At 35.4% G+C, this 27,299-nt stretch overlaps 1 protein-coding gene across 4 annotated transcripts in view; it reads right to left on the reverse strand.

The window, feature by feature from the left end:
* LOC113416814 (TLE family member 1, transcriptional corepressor) overlaps positions 1 to 27,299 on the reverse strand; it is an 82,487-nt gene that overhangs the window by 49,642 nt on the left and 5,546 nt on the right. For 2 of the 4 annotated variants that reach the window (XM_026674912.2, XM_026674897.2), the window contains exons 5-6: positions 9,406 to 9,468; positions 8,320 to 8,394 (exon numbers count right to left, since the gene is read on the reverse strand). In XM_026674912.2, coding sequence (XP_026530697.1) covers positions 8,320 to 8,394; positions 9,406 to 9,468 — 138 coding nt within the window. Of the gene's footprint in view, positions 1 to 8,289; positions 8,395 to 9,405; positions 9,469 to 27,299 lie in introns of all 4 variants that reach the window. The other 2 variants (XM_026674904.2, XM_026674887.2) reach the window with 1 other exon arrangement.

A 27,299-nucleotide genomic window follows, 5' to 3' on the forward strand; every position in this document is an offset into this window, starting at 1 on the left:
CAATTATTTCACCACTAATAGCTTCACAAATACATATGTTGAAAAAGTGTATGAAAGGATTTCCCACAGTATGCCCAAATTTCATTTCCTAGCTGTCATCCACGTGAGATTTGAACAATATGTGAGGGGGTTCTACGCAGATATAATACATGAAGGAACTGATCAGGATGCATATAGTAACTCTCCCTTAGTATCAAGTGTGGAAAATGGGATACAATGGCTGCTGCATACATCCTTGTCATTCATTGGTGAGCAAGATTGAAAACACTTTCTTGTTTTCTACTTTCTTAAAAGGAATTTCCAGTTGAAGCTTTTTTGTGGATTCAAACAGACAAGATAATATGGCTGAAAGATGAAAGACTGCTGAGAATCCAATTCAGTGTAGCACAAAAGGCTGCATATTTCATCAGGTGATTGTGAGTTAGCCATAATTCTGCCTTTTTTAAAAAAATTGAAAAACTATTAAGTACTAGTTTCAGAGCAAGCCAAAACCCAATATCAAACATCTGTGGTTTAGTAAAAGTATAATCATTTGGAAGCAGTCTGACTTTCTGCAGGAATAATCCACAAGTAAAAGACTAACTTTGTCTTTATTTAGTAAACTTGAGCTTTATTGTGTAATCTGAACCAGATTCATCCAGATTCTGCATGAATTATCAAGGCAGTTTATAATAATTGATAGATTCATTTCCTCCTTTTCTGTTTATATCACTCATAATTTTTAGATTACAAACTTGAAGTTAGGTGCTTTAAACACTGCACAAAAATGTGCTGAAAATGTTCTGTGATTTTAGGTGTTTAATAATGCTTACAATGTTATTTTTACAATAGCAACCAACTTTAAATTCATAGAAGTGCTAAAATTAAATGCTCAAATACTAAAAATTAAAATTATGTTTATAAAATAAATATTTTGCCAACAGAAAATTCCAGCCTTGGTTCTTAAATTGTATTATAAAAAGAATGAATAGGAGCCTGCATTTAAACAGCAATTCAACATTACAACATGGTAGTAAAACATTATTATACACTGCATTTTGGAGAAGGCTTTTTAAGAAAGTGTTGTTTTTTCTTTCTGCTTGCTATGAAGTGCAGAGTCAATAGAACCTGATGCTTGGACATCTATGCATATATAGAATAAAACAATATTTCAGTAAATAAGTTTTACTTGATACAGAAACTGAATTTAGATCTCATATCAGCTGGAGAGATTAGGTTTAGATTATCAGACTGAATGTACATGTTTATTTGTCTTTAGGCTACATATGAAGTCCCTTTGCATACTGCAAGTGACCAACCAAAAGCCTTCCAGTCAACTAGAATTGCAATCTTTTATGAACCAGGAAACTGTTTAGCACAACTTCTTTGCTTTTAATCTTTTAATCATGTGAAACAAATCACTATATCTACAACAACTAAATGTTTTAAGCCACTTTTATTCTCTGTTCCAAAGACAGTTTCAAATAGTTAAACTGTTAGTGCAATGAATGTCAGTAATATTCCTAAATCTTACCTTTAGCAAGGTTCAGTACAGAATTTTCTGTTTGTAGGGGTGTGTGTGTGTGTGTGTGTGTGTGTGTGTGTGTGTGTGTTTAAACTCTCTTCATGAACATAATGTAGCAACATGGGATATGTATAAGCTGTTTTATACTAGTTCAGTATTTATTTTCTCCACTTACTGCGCCACTGTTCACTCCAGCTTCACTCCAGTTCCTATCCTGTTAAGTGGAGTATTTCCACCATCACCTGATCTTTTTTTTTAAACTGAGATCGTTTAAGTTATAACCTATTGTATACAAAGGATGTGGATCAATGAATTGTATCTTTCCCCACTCCTAGTAAAAATGCTTGTATAGGGTATATCTCCTTAAGTAAGGTGTTAGTAGGTGATGGTCTTCTCCAATCTTGAATTCAAAATTAACACTGTACATCTGACAATATGCTGGATTTGCAATTAGGATGCCAATAAAAAGGGGTTGTTGATGCTTACAACAAAGATTTTTTGTGTGTGTGTGAAAACCAGCAAATTGGGTGCACCTGGAAAAACTCTTAGTTGCTTCCTTGAATAATTTTTGAAGTAAATATATCATGACACTAGTGTCCTAAAACTTTATTGTAACTAATTAATGCATTTAAAAACAAGTTCTAAATCAAGAAAGTAGCATATTTACTGTAAAAGGAGAAAAATAGTCAAATTAAATTATACAATTTAATAAGATATTATTTTATTAAACCTGCAAGTTTAATTCAGCTAAGTGACCTTTAAATCCCATTTCAGAGTAGCATAACTATTAACCAAATATTTTTTAAGACAGGATGAGTAGTGAAATCTAACAACAGGAGTCAACGCCTGATGTAATAAAGGGGAAAAGTATGCTGTTTGAAGAGGCTTGGCTCTTTCAACAGGAATTTAAAAGTTGTAACACAGTCATATAATTATAATTGACTAATTTCATGTTTGGTTTTAAGCTTTGGAATATTTTCTAATTTAAATCAAGTCCTAATCTTCTAGATATTTTTATTCAATGAGAAAGGGAAAGAAAAAAATATAAACTTAAAATGGCAATCGTTCCCTCACTTATACAATAAATATTTCTAGAGCAATAGCACTTAGCCTTATATATCACTCCATAGTGCTTTACAGCACTCTCTAAGCCACGGATGTCAAAATTGCAGCGCCACTTTGCTGTTACATGCTGTATCGCCACTTTTCCCCCTTCATGGAGCTGGGTTGGGTGTGGCCTGCGTGTGACGCATCCAGCCCTCGGGCTGCCAGTTTGACATTCCTGCTCTAAGTGATTTACAAATGTCAGCATATTGCCCACAACAATCTGGGTCCTCATTTTACCAACCTCGGAAGGATGAGTCAACCTTGAGTTCCGTCAGGATCAAACACATGGCAGTCAGCAGTTTGCCTGCATTATTGCATTCTAACCACTGCGCCACCAAAGCTTTTCAAAATTATGATCAAAATATGATCAAAATTAATCATATATAATACATTTCAACTTGCATTTCTGAAATAATTATTAGCATAGGGAATAAAAATACAATAGCATGGGTGTAAACAAGAACAGAAAAGCTTTAAATTAAAAACTGGAAATAATGGAATAGACAGATAACAGATTTTATAGTTGTCTGAATAAATTTATTTTATGTCTCTGTACATTCCTCTGTCTGACCTTTATGGCTCTTTAGTACTTGTTTCTAATTCTAAATTCACACCACCCATCACTGAGCAGCAAACATGTGTCTTATTTCAAAACCATAGCTTAATATTTCAAATGCAATCTGCAAGGTATATGGGGAGAAAGCAGAATTTTAAGAAATGCATACCAGACTCTTGTTTTTAGCATACTTGAAATTTAGATCCTCCAAAGTAAATAAAGAGATCTTTCTATTTGTTCAGTATCTTGTTTTTGAGTTTAAGTCTGCAGTATATTCCTCAGATGAAAAAATACAATTCTTCTAATCTTCAATCAGTATTAACCAGCAGTGGGGGGGGGGGAGGCAAATGGCAGCTGCAATGTGGGACACATGTAAAAAAGGAATGAGTTATGAATCCCAATGCTCTATCCATCATCTTGCCAATGTTTTCCCACCACTTCACCCCCAGATAACTCTAATTTTAACAGCTGGAGATTTGGTGGGTTGTGGATTAGGTAGTTGCAGCTTAAAACATTTGGACATCAGGCTGCAGAAAATACTATTAAACATTTTTCCCAACATTCTTTAAAAGACTTTTGACATTTTATCTCTGCAGTGGCCCCTTCATCCTATCCACCCCAAAAGTAAAATCAGAATTGCAGATGATGATTTCCAAACTTCTGCAATAAGAAGCAGCAGCAGCAGCAGCAGCAAATTTTTGCCTCCATATTTCTATTTTATAGGAAAATATGTATTCTAGTAATTTATAGGCGCTCTGAAGATTAACTACAGGCTCATAATAAACCCTCAAGAGGTTAACCTCATCCTCTTAAGCTTCACACACTATGGTCTCAGAGATGCCACAGCCAAGGAAAGGAAAAATAATCCAGTGGTTTGCTAATCCTTTAGTCAGTCACCTCATGCAATGGCACAAAGCCCTTTAGATGCCAACAACTCAATCTGTCTCATCAATACCATCAATCTAACTGATACATTTCACAGAAGCACAAACAGCACACCTCAAAAGGGTAAGAGGAAACCCTTCTATCATTAAAGTATTAAATTCTTTTTCACCTCAACTAAAATATCCACAATATCTTGAGGACCCAAAAGATACCCTTTAAGATGTATTTCTACAGTTCATTTTTTAAAAAGTGAAATTTTATCAATCTCTTAAAGTGATCTAATTATCAATCCGTGTGGGCCAATTATGATTCTAATACAAACTTCCTTTAATTTTCCTAATTGTTGACTATGTTTTCCTCTTATTCTAATCTCTTAAAACTTTTCTAAGAAATCTATTTAAATGTCCAAGAAAATATTTATCACCGCATTTGGAACATTGAAATAGGAAGAGAAGGATGGCTTCACTTGCCATTTTGCTAGTTCACTTTGTAAAATTTAAAATCAGACATTTCAATCTCATTATCCTTCAAAGCAAATGTTTGTGATGTATGGGAAGGTATTCTGCCCATAAGCCCTTTGCCCTATGTTCAAAAATACAGTCCCAACTACTTAACTGCATAAACTTGGATCAGACTCCTGAAAAAGGAATCTGGACACTTTTCAAGAGTGTTACATTTGAGGGGAGGGAGGTTGTAAGAATTTGTTCTACCAGGATTAAAAATACACAGTCCCAGATCTAGTTTACAGATTTTATGAGAGCAAACTCCTCCATCCACCACCTTCCGTCATTTTCTTAACTGAATGTTTCCCAACACACCTTCCTCACACTTTCCTGTGCATTAATTCTTGTGCCAAATAGAATACAGGTCTAGAGGTAGAAGGTCATTCCCAACAAAGAAGCAAGGGAAATAATTTAGAAGCAATTATTTTCCATGTCAAGAAACAAAGCTCTTTAAAAAACAAAACAAAACTAAATCTCCCTAAGCATCACTAAAAACTCGGATCTTAACTATTTCCATATACTTATTAGGAATATACTCAACCTTTCCCTCAATTGTGCCTCTCTACTGCTTCTCATGCAACTCAAATTTCTTGGGCCTTGCCTAGCCACTGGCTACTTGATTTGTGCTTCTAATGTTGGAGAATTCAGCAGCTGATTTGCATTTTGAAAAGACTCATGATGTTTCAGGCTCACAATAGATGTCTAAACCGTTAAATTACTATTTCTTTTATTAGCCTGAAAGACACTGCAGTTTAAGAGCATGGCCTCCACTATTGTTCTTTATACTAAGTTGGGTTTCTGAACAATACTGACAGCTGCTATTAAACTGAGCTGGCGTTTACTTTAGTGCAGCTGCTGCTTGTAAGAACAGACCGACTCCTGATGCTTCCTCCCCTCTAGGGACACAGGCTGACACAGTGAATGTTCAATGAAGAAGAGCAAAGGGCCAGTGAATTGTCAGCCCAATTTTATGCTACTCCAATTTTCCAGAGTGCACCCAATCCCTTTCAAACAAATCAAGCATATGTCAGAGCATGAAACTTATTGTGCAGCACAGGATAATTATTTGTGTATACAAATGTGCAGTGGAAGAGATGATCTCTTGCCGGACCAATATCTATGTGTAAAGTGAGACTGCAGTTGCACAACACTTTTTGGATTATAACACAATTGTTAGATCATCTATGCAAGGCACTTGGATTGGGGGGAAAGGCTGCAAAAAAACATGAGGCTTAGAAGTAGTGAAAAATAAGATATATTATAATTGACAATGACATATTAATGCCTCAGTTTGTTACAGGGCTGATATCCTATGCATACGTGCCATTGAGAGGAATATGGCTGAAATGCATAAAGTCACGAATAGCTTGCAGAAAGTGGGCAGGAAAAAGGTTTATTTCCTGCTCACAAATTACTAGGAATTATCCAATGGAAAGAGTTAGAACAAATGAAAGAAAAGTCCATCTTTACAAGTCCATTTAACTAACCCATGGAATTCATTCCACAAGATGTAATGGGCTGGTTTAGATCCACCCACCGAGGAATGATTTATCAAAAAATATTAGAGTTGAAGTTGGAATGTTACTTTAGGATTTAAGGCAGCATCCCTCCAAATAACATTTGCTGGGAAGTAACTGCAAGAAAGAGGCAAACTTCAGTCTCCTGTCTGTGATCACCCTACTTTGATTTAGTCCAGCATTTTATCACATTGAAAAAATTCTGGACTAAATTGGTCCAATTTGACAGGCCAAATATTATTTTCTTGCCAAAGAGTATGCAATTATTTTTCAGGAGTTCATTGCATATGAGGCAAATCTCAATTTGCAGTCTTTTTTTAATGCTGTTGTTTCACTTAAAATCAGCATATTAAATAAATGGATGGTATTCTTGTTCCTTTAAAAATACACAAGAATAAAAAAAGCAGGGTTTGCGTTGAAAGTATTCAACTGGAGGTAGTCTGCAAATGAATCAGTATTGGCTGCTGGGCGCTCTTAAGGAAAAGGTAGCACAGGACAAAGATATAAGCCAGATGCTCCACAAAATATTCATTGTCCAATATAAACATTTCCAATTTAGTTTAAAAGCTATTTTGAGCTGTGTCAGCTAAACACACTTGCACAAATAGAAAATACCCAGTTGAACTTCTGAACTAAATTCCAAGTAAAGACATCATAGGGACAAGTCATGCATCATGAAGACAAATAAAGACTTTGGAAAAAAGATAGTTAACTGGATGGGGCAAGCAGGAGGAACAAGGACCTAGTTTAAAGGGGGAGATGTGTTTATGCAAAATTAATCTGTGGCATGTAATAAAGCTGCCTGAATAAAATTTAAGTTGAAAATCTACTGACATTTGCAGGGAGGAATGGCTATTAAAAGGAAATGAAGGTCATTCTCTCAGTTTATTTCACCTAATTGACTGCCAATAGTTTACCACAGATCTACAATTCAGAAATTGATTAAAGCAGAGTTTTCCAGCGGAGGATCATCTTTTAATCCTCCTTAGGTCTTGTGGGGATGGGGGGGAGTTCCCCCATCTCCAGTTGGGATGTAATTTTAAGGACAGATGGATTAACCGGTGCTATTGTTTGAACACGTCACTGGACTATTGCACTGTTAATCCATACAGCAGCATGTCTAATTATCATTACAAAGTGTCTGAGGGAACTATAAAGACCAGCAGGGCATCTTCTCACAAGTAATTAACATAAACTAGTAAATGAATAATTTGAATCTCTCATAGTACTTGCACATGAATATAAACCAGAAGGAGGACTTGTTTCAAGTTCTTTTGCCTACTGTAGAAGAAATAGGATGGAAATACAAGTGATATTTCTTCAGCATTATAAAATTAATATAAATGACAAAGCAAAATGTCTGGTGCACAATGCTCATAAATGTGAAGCATGTTATCTACTTGTTTTCATATATTAGCAGATGATTTTCCCATGAGGTTAAACTTTGTATGAACATGACAGTTATACAAATTCTGGCAGACCTAAAGATTGTCTACTATCCTTTCTCAATTTTTTTTCTATAATGTCAGGAGGAAGAGTTTAGATAATTACTTTTACTTTATTTAAATACAACTTGTCATGTTATTTTGGGATGTAACTATGACATTAGTATTACTATAGTATATTAATTGGAATGTAGTTAAGTAAAAGCAGAAATAAAAATTTCTTAATCTTTTCAACCAATCATTTTTTCACTTATAAATGTGTACAAATTGACTTTACTTTTATAATATGCTATGGTTATTTTTTTTAATGTAGATATTCAGATTATCAAATGACTCAGATACCAAGAAAGTCTGTTAATCCCTACAAAATATCTCATCGCTAATCAGTTTGGTTTCTTTTTTCTAACCTGTAATATACCTACTCCAAATATTAATTTACAGTTCACAAACATTCCACATATAAAATAGGTTGATGTCCAACCTTGGCAACTTAAAGACTTGTTGATTTCAATTCCCAGAATTCCCCAATTTTGGGAATTGAAGTCCACAAGTCTTCAAGTAATCAAGGTTAAACATCCCTGATATATAGGATAAAGCAATATCATTCGATAAATTAAGGTTTTAGCAATGCTACCAGTTTAAAAATTCATAGATGCCAAGAAAATAAATACCTAAAATGTAGCCATTAAGTATCCAAGATATTATTACATATCAAAAATTAAAACATCAAAACTGCCAAAAGCAATAAAAAAGGAAAGCTGGTTATACACACTGTAGGAGGTAGACCTGGAAGGCCACGTACCCCGATGATGGCATTCAGCTCAGCCATGGTCACTTGTTTGGCACGTTCCACTGCTTGAGCCACTTGTTGTTGGTGCTGGAAGGACAAATAAATGTCTATTATCAGAACAACCACTGTTTCATATTTAAGAAGGAGAAAAAAAGCATTTTTTTAAAAATCAAGCAGTAGTTATATTTCAAACTAGCAAACCAAGACGCAACTTCTTTTCACCATGCATACATGCATAGCTTTTACTATAGTTTATTCACAAGTTAACCTCCTTCCAAAGCTGATAGTAATGCTTCTGTTGTGCATACTGTGCTAAACCATACTATTGGCTGATGTTGGTCACAATCTCAATCCTTGCCTTAACACTATCTCATTGGGAAATCATCAGTCAGGGCATCCCTGGGTGCCAATTATGGGCTAGGAAAGTGTGTGGGACAAGGCATTAGGGCAGTATATCTGGCCTATTCGTGTTGTGTTAATAGGCATTCTGCCAATGTCCTGGTATCAATTTAGTCACCAGGTTCTCCCACACAATACAATTTACATCTGTGCTAGTAACCAGGTTTTCCTACTCTCCAAAATTCATCTCTGTGCTTTACAAAATTCACCTCTGGCCTTTTAATTAGATTTTTATTAGACTTCTGCTTTCTTAGGCTTTAATGTTTCAAATGAAATGTAAAAGGGCTTTCAGAATTTCAACTTCCAATTCTTACAAGTTTTTTTTTGCTTTTGCAAATGCCACTCAAAAAGTTTAGTGTGCTATTAAACATTATCATTTTTATTTACTGAAGATTTAACAAATGGCTAGACTAGCAGCTGCTAAGCTAATGCTAGCATTAAAAAAATCTTGATAATCTTTTTAGACTGCCTCCTCCTGTGTTGGAAAGAATAATTTTGTGGTTGAGCTATTTTACCAGTTATACAGTTGGTGTATCTCATCTCATCTGCTAGACCAAATTAACAGGGGGCCTGCATACTTCAACTACAACAGATGTTCCTCGTTCTTTTGAATTTTGATAAAATTAACATTTTAAAAACTAATTTACAAACAAAGATGCAACATAATTTCACTTTAAACAGCTGAACATTTGTACTTACTTCTTGAGACAAAAATGGGATGACTTGTGCACAGATTGTATTCAATCTCTTGGCAATTTCAGTCTATAGAGAAAAGTAAATATTTGGATTAAAACATGCATATTATATTTTAGTTTACAAGTTCATGTAAAAGACAAATGTTATAAAATGTGAAGTACTCCAATATTACATCAAATATCTGGAATATGTAGTTAAGCAAACAGAGTTCAGCTTACTGAAGAACATCTGCTACAGCTCCACATATATTTAAACAAATATATTCTTACTACATAGGTTATTAACAAATAAAGCATCAACTGAAGCCCAGCATGAAATTGGTAAATCTATTGTTCCTCCTCCTCTTTTTATTATTTCAAGTCTTCTGACTGCTGAAAAAGGAGAAATAAGTCACAAATAGATATCCCCACAAACCGATGTCCAAGTAGGTACTTTATAACAATCTATGCATAGTATCTTGTGATATTTAGGGCAGAGATGCAGGATGCTTGATAAGGGCATCCTCCCGCCAGCCAGCTGACTTCTGGGTATCTGCTGCGCATGTGTGGGGGACAGGGTGCATGTGGGAGATGTGTGCGCATGTGCAGGGGGGCGGGTGGAGCGGGAGGGGGTCACGCATGCATTGCATTATGGGTGCAGACATGTATGTGCACTGTCACGCACGCATGCACTTTTGGCACACGATAACAAAAATGTTAGCCATCACTGCTATATATGATTGTATAGCACTGATGCAGAATCTTTCATTCAAACCACCTGTGAGCCACAGAAATCTACACTCAACTTTACTTTATGCTATCCTTTCTGGGTTTTTTAAAATAAGAACTCAATCTACTTTGAAATGTTCCACAACTATTAATGAGAGCTTCAGATATTAAATGAAGACAAGCTTGAAGCATTAAAAAAAAGGCCTAAGAAATACTCATGAGACCAGAATCCAACCTTTAAAAAGAGGGGTGGGGATGAATAGCCTCAAACCAGTCAATCAATCAAAAATATAAGCTATGCTTTAGGAATATGCAATATAGATGGCATTAAATCTCTGAAATGTCTGACACAGCCCCTCAGGTTCATGTAATATTCATGAATTCTGAGCTGTCGCAGCTAGCTTGACATGGCTTATCGCTAGATTTCTGATCTGCAAATACAGAGGACAGTTAAAACAATGTGGGATAAAAGAAACCATCCCTTGCAGACAGCAGATACATCAACACTAATTGCCCGTATTCTCTTTGCTCACCACCAAAGCAGATCTGCAGGGCTGGTGCCTCACATAAAAGGCCCTCAAGTACCCTTAATTGTTTATGTTCTTAATGTAAGGCCTCTTGAATGCATTCATTTTTAATAGCAGGCTTGAGTGTGGGGCCTATCAAGCAACCCCAGTCATTCGTCCTTTGCTATGGCGATGATGACCTTTTGATTTATTTGTAAATGACAAGCTTGCTGGGGGCTCCAGACTCAATCAGTGCCCCCCCCTTTCTAAAGCATCATAAACATGATGGAGGGATTCAAGATAAAGTCGAGACTGAAATTGTTTGCATTCTGTGGGAGGTATGTGTATTATTTTTTTTACTAACTTAAAGTGTTTTGATCTGAAGCACACAGTCAGCTTCAAGTGTTGTTATTTGTCATTTTGTCAACATTTCATAGTGAACTGAGTGATTAAGGGGAGAAAAGGCAGGTGCTTGAACAGTTTCAAAAATGCCTGCTTCAAATTCTGTAAATGTTTGATCAGGGATTTTCTTTTCTTTCTGCTTTCCACAGAAGGAAACAACACATATTTAACCGAGATTAAAACGTATGATACTCAAGCTTTTTCCCCCACAGAAGAATTTAATACATTGTTTCTTAATACAGCAGTTTCCATGGGTCATTTTTTTACCATTAAAAGTGAATTCTCATTCAAAATTTGAAAGCAACAATAAAGTTAAGGTTTCCTTGTACAAACTGGAAGCTTAGATAAATAATCATTCTATTGAGAGCCTGTGTAACAAAAATCATAAGGCACCTGGTTTTCCGGTTTGTCGGCTTCATGAGCGGTAGGGATTCGCGGCTGCGCGATCCCTGCCGCGCTAGCCGTTTTGGGGCTCCGACCCGGACGGGTGCGGAGCAAGGCTGCCCTGCAGGGGTAGCTGAAGGTAAGGGGATCCGGAGGAAGGGTTTGGGGGTGTTGCAGACCCCTCCCTGGCCGGCAGAACCCCCTGTTACCAGGACGTGCAGCGGCGGTCCGTAATGGCCGCCACAAAGAAGTTGACAGCCGGGCAAGTATGCGCAGGAGGAAGAAGAGAAAGTTATTGAAAGTGAAAGTTCTTCTTGGTTGACCCAGGGCTTTGAGATTTATCTAATTTAATTCCTGGAAAAGATGGTTTTTGATGATTTTTCCACAAGAGAAAAAAAAAGCGGCTATTTTGAGGTGCTGAAGGGAAAGTTTACTCTCCTCCCGACGGAATTAAGCCGGAAGGGAGAGGATAAAGAAAATATATAAATTTGGATCTTGTTGGAGGAGATGCCTTGAAGACTTGAGGACAGAAATATAATCTTAATAAGGCTTTAAAATATAGATTTGGACTTTTTTTTTTTTTTATTTGTTTGATACCACCCTGGAAGAGGAAGGGGGAATTTTGGCTTGCTTGGATTTATTGAGGATTGTGGATTTTGGGATTGTTTTGCCTTTCTCTCGGAATATTTGGTTGGTGTAAGAAGGAAGAGGAATAAAGAAAAGAAAAGATTTATTTATAATGGCTTTCCTTTTTGAAGACCTGAGGGATGAATATGAGCAAACAAAAGCAGCCTGCAAAGATGGCATGGAAAAAGCTTTTCTATTTCTAGAAATGGCGCTGGTCAATTACCAACAGACAATGGAACAGATGGAAACGGAAGAAGAACAACAAGGAAGAGACGAAGACGCCATCTTCATTGAATCCCAAAACTTATCTAAGGAAGAAGGAAGGAAGAGAGTAAGGAAAATGAAGGACTTAAGATTTAAAAAACATTTGAGAAAGAGAAAAATATGATGCAAAATAAATATAATGATAATAAACAAGAGAAAAGGGAACAAAACAGAGAAGGGATCCCAGCAAGGCAGAGGTTAGAAGAAGAAGGGGAGTAGGAAGATTTGGTGGGGGAAGAAAGAAAGGGAAAGGCGGAGAAAAGCCTCAAAGCTTTAAAATTGGATGGGAGAAAAGGGATTTTTTTAGAGACAAAGGATGAAATATAAATTTCTGTAAGAAAGATTCTGCTAAGGTACAGAAGATGGTATTGTAACATTTATATTTGAAATAGTAAATTAGAATGGTTTAAGATTTAATAAGAAATTAAAATGTTGAAGTTTAAAATTGAAATGTTGAAGTTTTTAATAATGATTGATTTAATAATGATTGATTTTAGAAATGTAATAAAATATAGAAGGAAAGGAGGATACAATGTATTTAAACATTTTTGGTGGATAGAATGTACCAAGCAGAACCAAATTGGGTATTTGTTATGTTGAATGTTAATTTTACTAACTTAGGGGAGGATAAAAAGGCATCATACTCTGATTAGTGATTTCAGGAGAAATTCTTTTTATTATAAGAAGAGATAGAGGGATAATGAATGGGCAAAAGATACAAATTTAATGATTTAATTAAGATGGATTAAATAAGATAGAATTGTGAAGAGTGATATGCGCTATTATTTTAGCCCATGCAAAGAGAGGTAACTGGGGCCAAGGTACTTTACTAAAAGATTTTTATGTTTGTTTGTGTTTGTTTGTGTTTTATGAGAATATTGGGGAAATTATTGTAGAAAGACAGGGAAAGATTTAATATGTAATGATTTGTTTGTTGTTGAAACTTTTAATAAAACTTGTTTTAAAAAAAAAAAAAAAAAAAAAATCATAAGGCACCATGACCTAGAACAGGAAATGTTTGCTCAGTCTTTTAAGCACAGAAAGTTAACAAGCTTCCAAACTTATCTTTGAGCAATGCCTTTGTTAGAATGACCAAAAAAAAAAGAGGCGTGAATTCTTCTGAGTTCTCCATTAGAAAAAAATGTTATAAAATAGACGGAGCTGAGAAACAGCAAAAAAAAAATCACAAATTAGGCCAATTTTTTTTTTCAAGTGTTAAGAATAAATTATTTTACACCTTTTTTTAAAAAAAAATCCATACACAATAACTGTTGCTCTGTCATCTAGTTCCTGGCCTAACAAGTGGCAGTGATAAGAAATCACCAAAAAGGAAAAATAAGCTTGCCTTTTTGCTTCAGCTCCTATATTGCAGAATGCATATAGCAATAACATGTCGATGTATGTCACAGGTGTGAAACTTGCTGCGTTAAGTTGCTGCCACGTGAAGTTTTGCACCATTTTCCCCATTTGTGGAGCTGGGGTAGGCGTGGCCTGCACATGATGCATTCGGCCCACGGGTTTGACACCCCTGACTTATATACTGGTTCACAGTGCTTTTCAGCCCTTTCTAAGGGTTTACAGCATCAGCATATTGACCCCGACATTCCGGGTCTTCATTTTACCAACCTCAGAAGAATATGTATTTATGCATCCCTGGCTTAACAACAACACCTCAAGATAATGGGCATATGAAAGAGGATTCTGCAAGGTAATGCATAAAGTAGTATAAAAATATAGATTGTTAAAAATGGAATGATTGGAACTGATGTTTTTTTTTCTATCTGATTATTTTCTAAGAATTATTGTTAAATTAACTGGAATATATGTAGAGATGGGACTATTATAAGAATGTAAATTACATTAGATGAAATTATAGTTAAAATGAATTATGAGAATTGTATTAAAAAGGCAAATATCAGTTTCTACAATTAGTTGAAAAGATCAATGTATTAGAAAAAATAAGTGTCTTAGAATAAAGAAAAGAATACCATGTGGAATCTAACCTAAAATGTATATGTGATATGTAATACCTAGGTGATAACTAAAAATGATTATATTATGGTAAATTTTTAATATGAGTTAAAGGGGAGTAAACTGAATGATGTATAAGATAAAAGGGTGGTGCACTCAAATGGGCAATTAAGGGGGAAATGTTTGGAATTATTAAAATTAAAATGGAATATACTGAATAATGAAATAAGAATATGTGATAAAATTGCAAATATGACATATAAAAGTATAAAAGTCTAATGAAAATAGATTAAGAAATAAGAATAATTAAAGAAAAACAGAATAAGTTAAGATATGAATTAAAAATGGATAAAATAAATGTAAACAACAGAAGAATACTTGTGAAAAATTTATAGAAAATGGAAAATGTAATGATATGATAAGAAAATGAATATGTAAGATAGATATGTAATTATGGTCAAGTTAAAAACCTGGAATCACATTGTTCACCAAAAGAGATGTTTGTAAAAGATAAAAATAAAGAACTCTTTGGGAAAAAACAACAACAACAACAAAACCTGAAACAACATCAGGAAGGCAAAGAAATACTGTTTTCAAACTTATTTGTTAACTACTTGGAAATAAAATTAGACCAACGTTCTCCCATACTTCTACAAAGGAATATTGAAAATTCTATTCTATGTTAAAACAGTTAGATTTATTCTATTTAGAACTGGAAAGTTGAAAGGACTTCAATTGTCTTAAGTAATTACTGAAATTGGGTTTACAGCTGTAGTATTCACTCCAAATCTCTTTACTGTGGCATATTAATAAAAACAATGGATCCAGGATGAAATATATAAACCAATATTTTCCTATTTGCTTGTAACCTCCTATTTTTACTTATCTAACTTATATTTTCCTGTCACAATCACCAACTATCCTTGTAATTTCAACAATTGTAGATCCTATTTGATAAAAACGTGTTCTGTGTTTCAGCCCAGAAGAACACCAGACCGTTTCAGAGATTATCCATGTGATTAAAATAATATTTTTGAGGCAGGAGAAAAGGAGTAAGTGCTTCACACAATTCAAATACAAATTAGAGACTTATAAAAAGCTAGATGTCTTAGAAAATACAATTTCATCATGCTAATTAAACAGGATATCACTGAAAGCTTTTACTTTCAGCTACTTTTTTGTGAGAAGCAATGCTTTATTATCTGAAAGGCAATCCAGTTTCCTGACTTCAAAAGGCACCATCCTCATTGTTCTTTGTTAGATGGGAAAAACTGAACTAAAAATTCATCTCACCAATTAGTTCTTATAGAAGAAATCCTTATGTGGAAGTGGTCTGTTATATTAATTTCTAATGCATCTCAGAATAAATTAAAAATCTTTCTTCATTGCATAATTACAAATGATATCTGTAATTCCACTAAACTAAAGATGTATAGAGTTTCTAGGAGTTAGGTGACAAATACATTTAAAAGCATTTATTTTTATTATGATGTGTAACATCTATTATCTCCTTCTCTTACTGCCTACTGAAGAATAAACCAAATATTTCATGCTTTTGTTTCTTCATTTTCTGAAAAAAATGTATTTGGCTATCTGGCGCACAAATAATTAACAAATGCATACACTATTGTTAAATTAGGTTCTGAAATTAGGTACAGAAGTTTTTTAAAATTAGGTACAGAAGAGTTTTCTGTAAACATTTAGTAGTTTTCACTCTCTTTGGCAAAAACTGCCTGCAGAACAACAGCTATCAAGGAGATGGGACTATACCCTACCTCACTGTTAAGACAAACAAGACAGATGTTCCCACATGCTGCCTACTGGACAATGATGCTGTTCAAAGAATCCACATGAAGTTAGTCAGCCAGAAATATCATTCCAAAATATTATCTCACTGTGTGCGTAGAGGGCAGCTCCCACAGGAAAGGAATATATATCTTCCGCTGTCAAGAACTATCTTCCACCATCTCCAAGTGGCAGCAAATTGAGGAAACAAGAACACCCCCCCCCTCTCCGCCTCCCCCCCCCCCATGTACATAAATAGGGGACAGGGTAGAAAGAAAGGCATGTAAACTTTGTTACACCTACTGAAATGACAGTTTTCACAGAAAAATAATGAATCTCATGAAAATTCAATGCAGCTCTAATATGTCCATTGTTAGAACATGTACTTGGTTCAATCTGACAGCTTCCTTTTTATGATTAATGTAACTCTTAAGGTCCTCTTAAACTGAAGTGGTTCCTGTAGCTATTTGGATTATAGAGCCCTAAAAAATCCTGACAGCCTTATGACATGCTTGTCATTATCATGCCATTTCCAGAAAAGCCAATCTAGAAGTGGCATGAACTGTGTATCCTAGACATGAAACCCCAGTGAAAAACTCAGTCTGCCTTGGATTAAAATCAACAACAGCACTCCCACATTTTTTTAATTGTTTGCCACTTTGGGTATCATATGGGTAGGAAAGCAGGCTCTAATCATGAAACAAAACATGCATTTTCCATTCCCCCCCCCCATTTTTATGCAAATAGTAGAATTTGCATAATAATAAGCTTGGCTGTTTCAAGATGCATAGTTTTGAATGTTCCAGTTGCTCATAGCACCGTAATTGGACTGTTGTTTTGTGACTGCTTTTTTTCATCCAGCATAGCCAATACCTCAGCAGGGACCAGTAGTATCTTTGCTGCTATTGCTTTAGATTGAATAAGGTGATGTGGGAGTGGAGTGTTGAGTGGAGAAAAGCAATTAAACACATGGTCAGACAGGAGAAAACTGCTTGTAGCTGCTTGACTGCTTAGCAAATTATTGCTTTTTCCCCCCTAATGCTAGGGAGAAGTTAAAAATTCAAGTGGGTGGTTGTATGGGCTCTCCAAATGTTGTGCTTGTTCTGCTTCTGTTTTTTTTAACAAGCAAGTAATGTAAAACATCACACACATTTTGTGCACTCAGTACTTTGCTTCATGTACAAGTGTTGCTTATGATATTGAGGTTGTATAAATGTAGATTATTAGTGCAAGGTGAGTTTGGTTAGTTGGTTGATTGAATTTTGGTGTAGGTGTTTGCTCTACATATATTCTTGCATCTTACAATAATATTTTAATTTTATTTTTTTATCCCTTTATTATTTTTATAGCTCAAGGTGCTACATATACCTACATATCTTTTCCCCACAACAGCAACCCTGTGAGATGGGTTGGGCTGAGAAACAATGATTAGCCCACCCTTTAGGCTTTCATGATGAAATCAAGACTAGAACTCAGTCGCCTGGTTTCTAGCCTGGTGCCTTAACCACTAGACCAAACTGGCTAATAATATTCACACAATTAATCAATAACAGCAGGCTTCCCCCCCCCCCCAGTTTCTACCCCATGCCCAGGCAAAAAACTGTGGAAGGAACAATGAAGTTGATTTTCTTTGGCTGACAGCTAGCAGGTAGTCTGTATAAAAAGAAGTAACAGTGCCTAAAGAAAAACTGAGATAATTTAAGGCACATTGGAATTATTGTTTTTTTCCCCTTCCCTTCAATCATGTCCAATTCTTGGAGAATGCCTGGAGAACTCCCTGCAATTTTCTTGGCAAGGTTTTTCTGAAGTGGTTTGCCATTGCCTTCTTCCTAAGGCTGAGAGAGAATGACAAGCCAAGGTCACCCAGTTGTATTTTGCAGAAGGTGGGACTAGAACTCAATCACCCCATTTCCAACATGAACAAGCACCATGTACCTACTGCAGCTGGAGTAAAACATCAAAAGGCAGCAACAGCTGAGCTCAAGTTGCAATGGTTTCCTATGATGGAATATTCAACACATTGAATAACTTTGATCCAATGAAATAACAGACAACTTGTAATATTACAACTGAGGTTCTAGAAACAAAATACATTTTGTAATGAGCAATCCTAGGCTGAATACACTCCTATACAATATGCTGCACTGTTTGAGTGATTTTTGCATGGTATGGGAACTGTAAAAAAGCAACCACAGAGAGGAAAACACAAATCATATCTACATTACTTCTATTTCCTGTATCGTTCAAATTCAGAGCAAACCTAGACTATCTTTACAGTGTTTTCTGACTATCAGAGCAATAGAATTTCAACCATAGACACAATTACTGTTCTTATATTGTTTATAAGAAACTATTAGTTCTCATTTATTATATACATTGGCCAAAACAATCTATTGAGCTTAGCTAATATCCAGCTGATTATTACTTACTATGGACTCAAGACATTCTTATTTAAAAATCACCCTACAACCTAGACAATCAAATAAATAACATCCTTTATCCTTCAGAAATCTATGCATTATAATCTTGAAATATGACACATCAAAAAGGATATTTTAAAAAAAATCCATAGCAAACCATTTGCCAAAATAAGAAAAACTATTATGGAAAAATTAAATGTTGCAAACATGGGAAAAGGAAATATTTAAGCATTAGCAGTATGAATTAAAATACGAACTTCTGCCAAATTCATTTACTATGAGTATTTTTTAAAAAAGTTATTTTTTAAAAAAGAGCACAATAACTCAAGGTTCTGGGGCAGAGGGAAAAAAAACTTTCAAAAGGACAGTATGATCACCTAACTGAAACTGAAACTATATATTTAGCTTTTCCACAAAACAAGCAACCAACACTGTTCAAATCCCTGCATTGGCGCTATAGAGATTTCAACAAAACAGAGCTGAAAACTCCCATCTGAATGAGCAAAATATTCTTGCCATTTATATACAGTGTAACAGTAATCCACCAGGGAATAAAGGTCAAGGCTGCCCTTTTGGTCATTACCGAATCATTTGAGATGATCTGTGGTAAGGAAAATCGAAGGCTGTGAGTATGCTGCAAATGGCTTGACCTCAGTCCAATTTTTGTCTCCATCTGTCTAACCGATATGAGGATGAAAGCTTTTTACAGGGTTCTTTTTAAATCCATGTGGTAAGGCACGAATCGGTTTGATATAGCATTAATAAGGGGGAAAGTAGGCTTTTCTGACTCAGAAACACATTTAGATTGTTATTCTTTATCACTTGAAGTATGTCCTTCTCTCAGAAGTTACTTTCCTTACATCAGTAAATTGTTAACAAAATGGCTTGGAGATACCTCCACTTTGCCAGGGAGGGCAGAAAGCATCCAATTTGCAGCCTTCCACAAGAGTGACTTTTGCAGGACAAAAGAAAAGAGTCTTCCACAAAGACAGTAAGTAAAACTGTCAGTGGACGTTATTTTGTGCAGCATACCTTATTTTTTTAAATGTTTCATTTGCTCAACAACAACAACAACAGCAACAAAACGGTCTTCAAGACAACTTGAAAGAGCCAACATAACAATCAGTCCAAAGGATATAATCAAGGTTATAATGGCCATCACACTTGCTTGCCTTTAAAGAGCTGTAAGAAAAGTTGTCACACATTTAAAATTGAGATGTTAAATAATTGGACATATGAAGTCACTGAAATTTCAATTATTCAAGTCCTCAACTTACAACCATTCATTTAGTAACCAAAGTTACAACGGTACTGGAAAAGGTGACTTATGACCATTTTTCACACTTACAATCAGGAATGGGACTCTACCAGTTCAGACCGGTTTGGGAGAACCGGTAGTTCTGGTGATAATTTGGCCCCGTCCACCCACCCCTGCTCTTTTCTTATGCTTTATTTTCTTGTTTTGGAACACAGCTGATTCATGTGGCAGAGCGGTTTTGCTGCGCCTCAGCTGTTTGACTCACTGGGGCTGAAGTAGAAGGTAAGTATTATAAGCTGAAAAGGGGCTTTCTTAAATGGTGTGCAATCACGCAAAGTGTGCAATCACCGAATCAGTTGTTATACCGGTTGAATTGCACTACTGCTTACAACCGTTGCAATATCTGCCTAGTCATGTGATCAAAATTTCAACCTTTGGCAAGTGGCTCATATTTATCATTGTGTTGCAGTGTCCCAAGGTCATGTGATTACCCTTTACGATTTTCTGACAAGCAGAGTCAACGGAGAAGCAAGATTTACTTTACCTAACAATCAGTGACTTCACAACTGCAGCAACCGTGTTACTAACTTAATAACAGTGGCAAAAAGGTCATAAAATAGAGCAAAACTTACACTTAACAACTGTCTTGCTTAGCATCAGAAATTTTGGGCTCATTTGTGGTCATAAATCAAGGACTATCTGTACAATTATTGTTTATTTGCCTATCTCACAATAGCACGCATTTTAACCGCTATATTTTTAAAGCTAATGGACTGGCTAGGATGATGGGAACTGAAATCCTTCACCTCTGGAAGGTGCCAGTTGGGAAAAAGCAGTGCTGTTTTTTATTTTGGCCATGACAGCAACGTATTAAGAGGCTCTGTGCCATATCTGGAGGATTAAGCCCCCACAGTATATCAATGTCAAGCAACAGCATGTCAAACTAAGATTCAATACAGGTAAGTGCCATTGCCAAATGTTCTTGTTCCCAGACGTGCTTTAAGATTATTTTTATTGCTTAAAATTTAATTTGTTCCAACTCACATCTCCATGACAACACCGGCTAGCCCTGCAAATCATTTGGGTAATTGGATACCTTATCTCTCTATTGCTCTCAAATCGAATGATTCTGCTAGAATTGTAACAGCCAATCATGTTTACAGGCCTCCTGAGTAATAGACTTAGAAAAGTAGCCACATTCATCTCCTATTTACAGCCATATTAACCATTACACAAAGAAGTTGTGAAGGTGGCCTCCCAGTATATTTCAAGTTATCGGTGTTGTCACCATTAATATTGCAATCAACAGAAAGACTTGTGAAGCCATAATCAAACAGATTAAATTCAGACTGATAAAGGGGTGGGGTGCATACACATAAACTAGATGAGCTTTGATCAATGACTGTCTATGTGTTAGTAAAACAGTGCATCATTTCAGTTCTAGCAACCTTATATCCAATAGAACCATGCATGCACTTTAAAAATGATTGCTACATTATAATTATATATCAGGACTCCAAGTTAAAAAAAATCAAATATGCATACGATACAGATCTTGATATGTCAGAAATAAAACCTACATGTTTTAGGCAGCAATAATGCAAGTGGGTTCTAAATTCAAAAGGCCATCCACGTCTTTCTGAGTAATTCATTCATATTTTTTATTCATAAGAAGTTGACATTCAGTAATTTGACTGGGCCATTGCCATTGCCCTTCAGTAATTTGACTGAATCAGATTTCACTCTCTTAACTGGCTAGTGGATAAGACTGTTAACTGATACATTTTTAATTCGTATCATACTTTGAGTTCCGCACATTCTATTCTTTATTAGAATAGCTTCACTGATTCAGTGAATTGGGGATCAAGTCACATATAATACATGACAATGTCTTCCAAATCCTTAAAGAGGAAAAAGGGATTTTTTTTATCATATACATCTCTCTATTATAAATAACTGCTGCTCTATTATAAATATATGCTGGCTTGTCTTTTCTTGAAAAACAGGAAATAATTAAAAGAACAATTTTCTCTATTCTTAGCACATCTTTTTCAGTCTTTTACTGAGCAAATTTACGTTCATTTTATGTGAGATATTGCTACTGCTGTTAAAGACAATTACAATGGATTTTGTATCCAGATCCATTCTATGAATTCAGCTATTTCAAAGTGTCATGCATATAATTAAAAATACTAAAAGGTACCCTTCAGTTGAGCTCAACTGCTGATGACTATATGGGCAAATCCATAGCAATATATTGAAATGGATTGCTATCGTCTCTGTCTCTCTCTCTCCCTCTCTCTCCAGCTTTATAAGAATTTTTAATTGAAAACCTCCCTAAATTGCTAAGTATTATACTCTACTGATATCATTCTTGAAAGTAGGCCAATATATAAACTTTTGCATAAATAAATATCCACTATTGTTTCATGCAAAGTCTGATTACATATTTAAACATAAAATATTTCATTGCCCATTTTTAGAGCAGAATGTGTGAACTCCCCCCCCAAGGTGCAGCCCTTGAGATTAATAAAAACAGCCTAGTTAAGTAGGGAATCCAATTTTAGAATGACACTACACTTATTATAGCTTAACCCTGGACTGATGTGCCATAACCATGGGTACTTACTGTGGTTTTCAATTAAGCCAATATTAGTTACAGTTATTAGAATATCATTGCCATCACCATCTTGTTATGGACATCTACTTCCTACATGTGTAAACAAGTTTGAAAACCACAAAGAATATTTGCAGGTCATGTTACTTTGGCTACAGAAAAGAGTGAGTGATAGTTCTATACTGAATTCTAATAAAGCACATTTACTGCCTCATTTTATGGCTATACATGAACCATATCTTTTATGTGTAAGATATCATATTAAATACAGATCCGTGAAAATATCTTAACTATTTTTATCAAGTGTTAAATAGGAACTTGGTTAACTTAGTTTTGAGTAAATACACATAGGACCAAGTTGCAAGGGAGGGAGGGAGCAGTATCATGTGCACGTTTGGTTTGTTTGTGTGGGTTTTTGTGGCAAAGTGAAAACAAATTTGTTAATTTAGGCTACCTCTATTTAAACTAAGCAGAATAATCCAAAGAATTCCTTATAGTTGATTGGGGACTTCATATCTTTTTAGGCTTAGCATCCTAGCCAGACAGCAAACAAAATCTTTTTTGCTCTGTTCTGCCACAAAATGGAAAACTACCCTTTTGTTTTCATTCAGTAATCCACAGAAGCTTTTCAAAGGGCTCAAAACAGAAGCTGCAGCAGTTTGTTCTTTAAATCAATTCTCTTCTTAACCATCCACTAGATGTTCCAGCACAGAGAAAGAACAGTCCTTCTGCCTTCTAATTCAAAAATCCATACTGCCATTGCCCTTGCAAACTGCTAAACAAGCAGTATTGGCAATTCACTTGTGTTCAGTAATATATTTACTGCAAATCCCAATGGCTTGTCTCTTAATGCAGTTTTTTTCCTATTGTGTATGTTCTTGTCAATACTCTGACTGGTCACCTTATTCCATAAGCTACTTTGACCAATTGTTTACACAAGATATCAAAAGACCAAAAACAAGGCAGGAGACTTTCCTTGATTTTTTGTCCAACAATTTCTGTCACCAGTCCAAAAGGAGCATGCTATAGAAGAGATCGGGCATCTCCTAATTGGAATCACTTTTAATCAGTTTAATTTGGGAGCTATTCTGATTAATCAGGATAAAACAAAGATAACTATGCTATAGCCATGCTGACCAGCATATAATAACTGTGTTCCAAACTCTGGTTTCAAGAAGCATATCCAACTACAACAATCTCCTCTTTTCAAACAAAGATGTGTTTCATTTAATTTAGTTTATTTGAACTTTTGTAAGGGGTACTGAACTTCTGCTATGAATATATAAAAGCTTCAAATGCCACGGATGAATTAATAGTGCAGAGGATTGTCTTATTGTTGCCTTATAGGCTAAAAGTTATACAAAATACTATGAAGAATTAAATAACTAAAAATTAGAAGTGAAGTAATAGGATTGTATCTATTGCAACCAGTTTGCCAACACTAGTCTTCTCTGACCTTTGGGATGTGGGACAATGACAAAATTTGTTAGTGCTCAAATATGTTCACCAAATATCTTGATGACAGAAAATCAAGATACAGAGAGATTCAAAAAGCAATAAGTGAAATACAAGCACAGCCATGCAAAAGGAAATCTATTTTTTAAAAGCCAATCTTTTGCTGAGATGGTAATTCGGGGTTTGAGAATATATTGCATCACAATTCAGAAAGGTATCTTGATTTATGCTACTCCACACAAAACCCTTTCCATGCATTAAAAAGATAATATTTAAAATTCTATGCGCCTGACATTAACTTGCTGTAAAGAAATTAGTTTCACAAATTCATTTGAGTTCCCGCTTGCAATCTAAATTAATGAAGCTATGTTAAAAAGTACATGGAGGAAGATAGTCCAATATCATGACCATTCCTAATCAAAGAACTGTACTAAATCAAGAAAAATATCTGAATTGTCCGAAGCTATCTACTACCTATGATGTCACAAGCAACCATCAGGAGATACGGCTGTTGAACACAGACAGCTTTACGAGTGGCTTCTTAAAAGAAAAGACTGGCACTGTTAGCACTATGCTCCATTTTTGAAGTTGTAATTATTTGGAAGCGAGAAGGCAGCAAGCCAAACAGAAAACCTCAGCAGGGCAAAGTAACAAGCTTGCCTGAAGGCAGGTCAGAGAGATCATAGCTGTCCCCTCAGAGGAGACAAAGGCCCACCTGTCACTTTGAGAACGGCAGAAACTCAAACACTGTAGTAGTTTATATAGTCTGTCTGTGGGCTCAGCAGTGATCAATCTTTATTTGGCTGACTGCCACTGAACTAAGGCTAACCTTACCCCTAAACAATTGAGGTTTTAACACACAAGAAGGTTTACTTTCTGGTTTACTCTGAAGGCTATCAGACAGGAATGATGAGAATGACACAGAGAAAACATTTCCCATGCAGCTACTAATATCCAAGAAACCCTGTATCTTGGCAGCAAATTTACCACAGTAATCATTGCTAACCCTAACTGCCATAATGAGTAAGTATTTTTAAAAATGAAACTCATAACCTTTAAGCAATTCCCTAGAAAGATCTGTATCAGCCCTAGACTGACTACCAGCATAGTTTTTGAAATGGTAATAGAGAAGAAAGGAAGAAAGGACTATGATAAGCTGGCAAAAGGCTTAAAATCATACATATGTAAAGCAAAATATGCAATCTAAAAGGGAAAAAACACTTGCTACAATTGTTTGTCAAATCAAGGATTAAATTTACTACCTGTTAAATTAAAGCAAGGCTTCATTTCCTGCACTCCCCCCCCTTTCTCTATTTCTGTCCTAAAAAGAAAAAAAAAAGATGAATCCAGGGATTCCACAAGTAGTAAAGAATTCCCAGAACAAACCCATTGATGAGGAGGGTAGAGGAATGTTAGTCTAACCAAAGCAAGGACACCCTTGCAAGGCACTCAACTCTTGATGGTGATATTCACACAGTACTTTTGGAAAATAACAGAAGTGGTTTGCAAGTGGAATGCATTTTTAAAAACTTTCAGAGCCTAGTTGTTTGTTTGCAAATGTTTTATTGCCCAAGTAGTTAGTATTTTCAGTGTTAGAAGGAGGCGGGAAACCCCTCTCTCTTCTATAGCGTTAAATATGTTACCTAGTCAGGTAAGGAAACATCTGCAAGCAAATAACCAATGATATAATCAGTAACATGATGCTCAGAGAGCATCAAGGACTCCACAGTTCAACCCTGAGTTATCTTCTATTGTTTTATTTTAAGTTCCCAATCTATTCAAAAAGTTTTGGAATTACAGTACTCTCTCATCCAAGAACTAACCAGAGCGGACTCCTTTTAGGTTGAGATCAGACAAAGGTACATGTTGACACCTGTTCTAGCACATTTGTCTCATGCCCTAAATAATTCATTCCAAAAGATTGGAGATGAACTTTTCCACACATAACTACAAGATCACTGAAATGAGCTCTTCTCCTTGATGGATTCTGCAAACAGAATTTCTACTGTAACGAAGGCCAAAAAAAATTGTGCATTAGTCAACCCAATAAATAATTGTGATCAGTAGAAACCCATTTACAAATAGCAGCTTTTTGTCTGAGATGTTATGTAGGCCCTTAGCTCATTGCTCTCATAACAAGCCTCAATACAAAAAAAACAAAAAACATCACAATGTTTCTGGAAATCCTGCTAACATGGAACTCTAGCTCATTTTATTCCTGCAACAATCCTTTGAGGGAGGTGACATGACAGACAATGATTGATCCAAAGCTATCCAGTAACTTTGAGGTTGAGTGGGGCCTTGCCCAATCCATTACACTATATAAATGCAAATAACTAATGGCATATTAAATAAATGAGTAGAGAATCATCTTAATTTTATAAAAGATGGCCAGAATCCGAAACATAATTTCCTGGATGCCATCCACTTTGCTTAAAGGCAAAAGACATGCAAAGAGGGAATAGAAAGAGCTTGCCTACGTCAAATGATGTTCCTACCAAGCAGGTAGAAGCCTGTTCAAACAATGTTGATTTTCACTTTTGGAAAATATTGCCAACATGAAATAACAGCCATGGAAATAAGGACAAAATAATCCCTCAGATTAACATGACTTTTTGTTGTTGTTATTCTGCTACGCTACTGCAATTTCTTTTGCTAAAGTTTGGAGCGAAGAGGGTATAGATCTCTGAAAGCATCTATTCACATAAAATTAGATGCATGCATCGGTAACATTAAAATTGATGGGGGGGAAAATCCTATCACTACATTTTGTGTAAAAAAAAATGTTGTCAGTTATGATGACTTTTATGTCTCCTGATGGTGCCTTGCTAAGCATTTGGTTATAAGCCATAAAACAGGAATAATTTCAGCCTGTCAGGAGTCTAGCTAATGCCCAGTTTCCCCCTAGAGAGAATTCCTGTCAAATGTAATGAGAGCTCTGAAGACCCTCTCTACAACATAATGAGCACTTAGGCCAGGCTGGTGATCAGCCAGCAAAAAGCATCAATTGGAGCCTAGCTTCTCCCTGGGGGATACACATCAACAGTTTTAATAAGAATTATGATTACTCTCCAGCAAATGCCAAAGAACATACTGTTCATGTTTAAATCATGAAATTCTCACATACACACATCCTTTTTTCCAAGATGAATTCATTTTCTTTTTTCAACAACATTGTTAAGATAGAGAAATAGTTACCTGTGTCATACATGAAAAGTATATGGTAAGATCATTGCTACTTCTGTTGTATGCTATATAAAAATAGCAAATTTCTACCAAATATAAATATTATTCTGGCAATTTCCTTTTACAGAAATAATATAGATAATGCTTATTGTATCTGAAAACATTATATATACATTTCATATTCAGACTAAATAAAATTTGGTACATTAATGCATAGACTAAAATAACACACTCTGTTCAAAAGCTCTTTCAGTTTTGTTTGTTTAATCTTTAAATAAATCCAGTTCTCAATTCTAGTTTCCAATTTACACATTT

The sequence above is a fragment of the Notechis scutatus genome, chromosome 2 (assembly GCF_049901735.1).
Source record: "Notechis scutatus isolate UNSWTSFEM ecotype Mainland chromosome 2, rNotScu1.2, whole genome shotgun sequence".
NCBI lineage: Eukaryota > Metazoa > Chordata > Lepidosauria > Squamata > Elapidae > Notechis > Notechis scutatus.